The 6,666-nt window shown below is 44.7% G+C and overlaps 1 protein-coding gene across 1 annotated transcript in view; it reads right to left on the bottom strand.

Moving 5' to 3' along the window:
• LOC101982853 (zinc finger protein with KRAB and SCAN domains 3-like) overlaps window positions 1–5,267 on the bottom strand; it is a 6,670-nt gene extending 1,403 nt beyond the window's left edge. The window contains exons 1-2 of the mRNA XM_005369918.2: window positions 4,631–5,267; window positions 2,080–2,236 (exon numbers count right to left, since the gene is read on the bottom strand). Coding sequence (XP_005369975.1) covers window positions 2,080–2,236; window positions 4,631–5,047 — 574 coding nt within the window. The 5' untranslated portion in view covers window positions 5,048–5,267. The remainder of the gene's footprint in view (window positions 1–2,079; window positions 2,237–4,630) is intronic.
• Between the last annotated feature and the right edge of the window lie 1,399 nt (window positions 5,268–6,666).

Below are 6,666 nucleotides of genomic sequence, written 5' to 3'. Positions count from 1 at the left end.
AACTAGCCCTTGTAGACCAGGCTGGTCTCGAACTCACAGAGATCCGCCTGCCTCTGCCTCCCGAGTGCTGAGATTAAAGGCGCGCGCCACCACCGCCCGGCTCAGGAAGTGTTTACTAAGGCTGCAAGGGAGAAAGCTCTGAGAAAAACAGCAAGGAGGCAAAAGTTATAGAGCTCGCTGAATGCCAAGGACAAATATTTAAAGTAAATATTTAATAGTTAATTTATTTTAATAAATAAGGTAGTATGTTATTAATTATTTATTAATATGTTGATTAATTTTAAAATTTAATATAATCTAGAGTATATCAATTAAACTTTTTTATGTTTAAATTTAATATTTCAATGCAAAAATAACGGTGGGAATTAAGGGAACAACAGGAGTGCTGAGGAGGAAAGAAACCTGATAGGAACTGGGATTCAATGGAAAAACAGGAAGTGGGGGAGGGTGGTGAGGACCAAGACCATGAAACCCAATGAAGAACCAATCAACATAAAAATTCCTAAAAACCATTTAATAAAACATGAAAAGCGTCATTTTGGGTACTTTATAAATCCTTTCCAGTGTCCTGGGCAGTAGGTTCTAAAACTATTTTTCTGTATTCCCCTCCTCTCTGGACAGGCTTTAGGCTCAGGATCCACAGGTGAGGGCCTGGACGGTAAGAGGAGTGAGACTGAGATATACACTAATATTAAATAGACCTCAGATATACACCTAAGATACTAAAGGTGGGACAAAGGCAAGCAGCAAGTGAAAATATTTCTGAAACACGTTCTAATAAACTAAGGAAGTAAGGACTCCAACAAGTCAATCAGCGGTCGGTGATACGCATTTTCACCTCTGTTCACGGTGGCGCACGCCTTTAATCCCAGCACTCGGGAGGCAGAGGCAGGCGGATCTCTGTGAGTTCTAGACCAGCCTGGTCTACAGAGCCTAGTTCCTGGACGGGCTCCAAAGCTACAGAGAAACCCTGTCTCGAAAAACCAAAAACAAAAAAACAACAACAACAAAAAAAAAACAAATAATCACTGCCAAGGGGTTTTCTAAGGTGGAGACACCATCAAAGAACTCCATGCCTTGCAAAGTTCGGTAGGTTGTATTTACAGCAGTTCTACTATTGCTGGGTGTGGTGGTCTGAATGAGAACAGCTTCCATAGGCTCAAATGGTTTGAATACTTGGTACCCAGTTGATGGAACTGTCTGGGAAGGATTAGGAGGTATAGTCTTATTGGAGGAGGTGTGTCACTGGGGTGGACTTTGAAGTTTCAAATGCCTATACCTTCCCAGGTAGCTCTCTCTGCCTCATGCTTATGAATCAAAATGCAAGCTCTCAGCTACAATGCCAGTGCCATGCCTGCATGCCTGCTGCCATACCCCCCACCATAACGGCCATGAACTCTAACCCTTTGAAATTGTAAGCAAGCCCCAATAAGCTCTTTCTTCTATAAGTTGCCTTGATTGTGGTGTCTTCTCACAACAACAGAAAAGTAACTAAGACACGGGGATACTCTGACTTTACAAATTGTACTTTGTTTTCTTTGTAGCACTCTTAAATATCCAAAATTACACTATTGACTTTTTTTAATCTTGTACCACTAGAATATAAATCTATCAGAGCAAAAATTCAGTTTTATTGATGGTTCTATTCCCAGTACCAAACAACAATGCTATGGTAGAGAGGCCTCTAAAGATACATATACCTACCTACATACATATATACAACATATACACACCAAACTGAGATCAGTATGTTGCTAAAACTAGATTAATTGCTTCTAAATATCAATTTTAATTGCATCTTAGGATTCACGGGATTGGTTAGGAAAGCTTTCTTTTTTCTTTTTAATTTCCCTTTGTCAGTCTTAGAAATAATTGGTGGTGGGCATAGAAAGTAATTGTCAAATAGACCCATCTTTTAGGTGATCATTAAATGAAAGTAAATGAAGTCTTTATAATAATTTACACAGTGTAGGACTGGGAATGTGGTACCTCAGTGGTAGCATGTTCACTTAGTATGTATAAGGCACTGAGTTGGATCCCTCCCATCACACACACACACACTCACTCACATTCTCTCACCTCTTGCTTGTAAGGGTGAACACTCTGAAGATTCCTGAGATGAACGCTTGAGCGGACTCTTCATTGGCTGGGAGTGGCTACTTTGTGAGTTCTGGGATGGCTTCAACAATGCCCCCTTGCAGCAGAGACGTTCTCGACTCCATTCACCATTTGAGACCTAAAAGTCATTCATTTACTTTTATTTATTCAACCAAACTTTCCCATCACACTCTGTGTGGGGACTTTCCCTTACCACGCACTGATTCTAAGAGCTTCGTGAATATTAACTCATTGAAATACAGACAGCCATGTGAAGTATTGGGAGCAGAGCAAGAAGGTCCTTGCACCCACAGGTCTCCAGAGAAACCAGAAATGTTAAGCATATAGGATCATCTTTCCAAAGGGAAAGATAAAAAACCTGTTCTTCCAACCAGAAAGCTGAGAACTGGAAGTGATTAATGTCTTGGTGATCTGTGTTATCTGTTGGGTCGGGCCATAGCAAACTCTTACAACCAAGACTGAAGGGGGCTAGTAATCTAAATGACCCTTATAGCCAGAGGGTCCCCAAATTCTCACAATGACTAATATCCCAAATGATCTCTATGGTATCTGTATGACTAAGACCAGGCCAGACTGGAGGTGGCTAGTAATCCAAATGACCCTTATAGCCAGAGGGTCCGCCAAATTCCCACAATGACTAATATCCCAAATGATCTCTATGATATCTGTATGACATTAGACCAGGCCAGACCCTTAGGCTGTTAAGCTAGTGCAGGTCGCCGATCTCTAGAACCCATTCTCTTGGAAGAAATGACAAGTACCCTGAGCTGAATTTCAATGTAATTAGGCTTCCTCGTGCACTGGGAATTGTATCACACCACCAAACTTTTCTAAACTATTCTGGGCTCTAATACATTGGGAATAAACAGCCTGCTATTAGACTCCCCAAAGTCTGATCCAGGTTGAAGAAATCAATTTGCATCAGGGTTTCATTCTTATCTCTTCATGGAGTTCACTTTCCTGTATGGCAGCTGCAGGGACCCTCCCCATTCAGTGAAATATGGGATTGTTTAGAATTTTGTAGCTGAAACTGAGGCCCAGATTAGGCAGCTTGTCCATGTCATCGAGCTCCTAAGTAGCAACGCGACAATGGGAGCTAAAGCAGAACAGCCACAGAGCTTATGGATTAACCATCTTTTTTTGCTCCCTTGCTCTGTCTCTCTACCCTTATGAAGCTGATGGGAAAATCTATAGAAGTATTAATATCTTGTCTGAAAAATAAACATAGTAATTTCCACTGAACAGGGGTTTTAAGAAACAAATTTGATTGCAGTATGTAAAACCAACTAAGACAGAACATAATAGGTGGTGGATCCTCATTAAAGTTTAGTTTCCTTGCAGGCACGTATAGTCAAATGATGCTCAGAATTTCTTACATCTTTTACAAAGTCTTGAACTGACTGTCCGCTGTTACAGAGCTCAGGACAGCAGCTCTAAGGCCAGAATCTTGGTCTCCTGATCACTAGTTAGAAGGTTCTAATCACATGTCCTCTGATGCAAGGACACTGGAGGCTGAAGAAAGGAAATCTCCTAAAAGAGGCCAAAATGTATTTACATGTGTAGATTAGTGCTGCCCCAACCTTATCAAGAGATGTTTTTCTACACAGTTGGCAGCAGTTAACATGGAGACTCAGAACTGGGCAAAGAGCTGAGAATAAATGGCTTATCCTTAAAAAGCGCATGTACACCAACCTCTGCCTCTCATGGCTCAGGGAACCTCATGAAAGACGGGGCAGAAAGAACCTGGCATGCTACTTTCTGGAAAAGACATGGCTACTGACTCAGGAGCTCACTGCAGCTGTGTGAACAAGATCAGACAACATCATCAGTCAACATTCCAGAGAGTGCTACTAACTGGACTTAGCAGGTTACAAAGAGGAGGGTTATATAAAGGGGGGAAAATATAATGGAGACACATAGTTAATGTGTACAGACTTCTCCCCCCCCCCCACCACACACACACCGGTACACCGGTATTGTTTTTAAGGCCAGAAGATGGAAGTTAAAACCAGGCCATTTTCTACCAGAGGATCAAACAAGGGGTCCATGAATTTGGACAGGAAAAAAACTTTCTAGATTCTAGGAAAACTGTGGAATGTCCCTCCATTGTCAATGAGAACAACAAAGCAAGGTGGCTAAGTACGACAGCACTGAAGATGCTGTCACACGTGACAAGCCAAGAAAACACGTTATCAAGTCGTTTGTGCCCACTGTGCTCAAGCCTGTCCTCGGGTCTTACTCAGCACACCGGTTACGAGTTCACATCTAACCTCTCACCACTCTGCTCCACACAGTCTACCCGAGCTGCGCTAGCTCTGAGTTCTCCCCAATCCTTGTACTTTGCTTTGTGCTTATAACTATTCTGAGGGGTCCAGGCCACTTCGCTGTTGCCTCAGGTTCTCAGTTCAGACTGAGACTTCGCAGGCTCTAAGCAATGCCTCCCTTGGATCTTGCTCGAGGTTTCTGGAAGGCACAGGGCATAGGTCTCAGACCCTAAACCTGTTCCTTCTACCTGTGGAGGCGTCTCGTCCAGCTGCCTCTCCAAGTACTCCAACAGTGCCACCACCTCCTCCCCGCTGTCGGGGTGCTGCTCGCGCACCCAGGCCTGCAGCTCCCCTGGCAGGATGGTCAGGAACTGCTCCAGCACCAGCAGCTCCAGAATCTGCTCTTTGCTGTGCATATCTGGCCGCAGCCACTGTCTGCAGAGCTCTCGGAGCCGGCTCAGCGCCTGCCGGGGTCCAGCAGCCTCTGGGTAGCGGAAAGCGCGGAAGCGCTGGCGGGAGCGGTCGGATGCAGGGAAGCTCAGCCAACTGGCCTCCTCTGCCAAGGAGGAGACCTCTTCCTGTTCCACGGTCACCACCAGAAGCCCACCCCCCTCTTCTGCCGATGGACCGATTAGGGCTGCGCTCGCCTGTGGCTCTCTAGCCATTCTGCTCCAAGCCTTGGCTCACGCAAGCTGCAAGCTGCGGATCCTCAGAGGATCCTCTGAAGATGGGAACTCAGTATGGACCTGTCTCCTCCTCTAGTTCCCCGGGACACACGGAGGCACAGCTGCACGGATATCTCCAACAAGCCTTGCCTTTGCGGAATCCTCCTTTGCACTCCAACCTAACCCCACAACAAATATTCCCAATGAATGCCCCGGTCAAATAAACTACATCCTGACACTGACTGGAACACAGGAAACATTGTGGAAACCCAAGCCACTTCCTGGGCTCTCTAGGATGCTCTTCTCAGTGGTTCTATCCGAATTAACTCATTAGTGACTCTATCAGTACCTCAACTAAAGGGAGGATTATTGGGAAAAGGTTTAGAGCCCAGGGTCATACTGGAGTTTATATTTAAGTCCAGGAAATAAGTTGCCCGGGAGCTTTGATTCTTTTCCGATCTAAAGCTTACCTTCATGGTTGTCACAATGCTGACATTAAAATTTAACTAGGAAGTAGACTTTGCAGAAAACAAAGTTGGGACCTGGTAGGAAATTTGGTTCCTCTTAGGAACCACTAAAGAAGCAGGACACTCACTTGTCTGGAGAGTGTCCTGCCCTCTTCCTGCCTCTCCCTTTCATCCCCCTCCTGGCCAAATTATCTGAGAGAAAATCATCCCGACCCTGACTCATGTCCCTACTGCCCACCATTTTGTGGACCGGTAAAGCGGTAAAGCGCCAGTGCGGCCGCTGCTATGACACCTGCCCAAATAGCTAAAGTCCCAACTCTGCTGAGCGCAGAGACTCCCAAACCTGAGAAAGGCAAACGGTCGCCCATTAAAAGGAACCCAATACACAGGTCAGCCAGGAGCAATAAACTTTATTTCGACCCTGATTAGAACAAAACGACTGTTGTGATGGGGCAAGATGGTGCACAAGCTCCTCCATCCTAGATTCTTGCTGAGGCCATTTCCAGGTTTAACTATAATCTGATCTCCTTGGGGTATCTTATGGAAAACTACCCAACTCTCTGCTGGGAACCAAAGATCAGGATGTCCTATCTAACACACCTAACCTTTGTTGAAATTGCTTGTTTGTGCGGAACTGCCTCCAGCTAACCCTTTATCTTAGTTGTCTGTTTGTGCAGAGTCCCCCTTAGGTTGGCTAACCTCTTATCTGAGCTTCTGTTAAAACTGCTCGCTTCAAATTGTTTACTCTGCGAAGTCCCCATTCAGCTGCCTGAGGGAAGCCTCAAGAGGTCTCTACTCTTTAAAACCTCACGTTCTGGACAGTACACCACACCTAGCTCCCATGAACACTTGGGTGTGGTACCAGCCAGCTGAATGAAGACTTCAATTGGCTATAGGCTGTGTCTGAGGGGGCAAGTCTGGTAAGCTTCCCATCACTGTAAAAAGATACAGCTGAGACATGGGAAAAACTAGAGGGCAGTAATATTAAGCATTTATTGGCAGTTTAACTATTAGAACGATCCTATCCTTTTTATAAGATTTATTTTTATTTATGTCTGTCTGTAATATGTATGCCATACATGTGCTAATGTTTGTGAAAACCAGAAGAGGATATCAAGTCAGTCAGAGCTGCAGGCAGTTGTGACTCAAACT

This window comes from Microtus ochrogaster, unplaced genomic scaffold, assembly GCF_000317375.1.
Source record: "Microtus ochrogaster isolate Prairie Vole_2 unplaced genomic scaffold, MicOch1.0 UNK66, whole genome shotgun sequence".
Taxonomy (NCBI): Eukaryota; Metazoa; Chordata; class Mammalia; order Rodentia; family Cricetidae; genus Microtus; species Microtus ochrogaster.
This window is presented reverse-complemented; position numbering and strand designations above follow the sequence as displayed.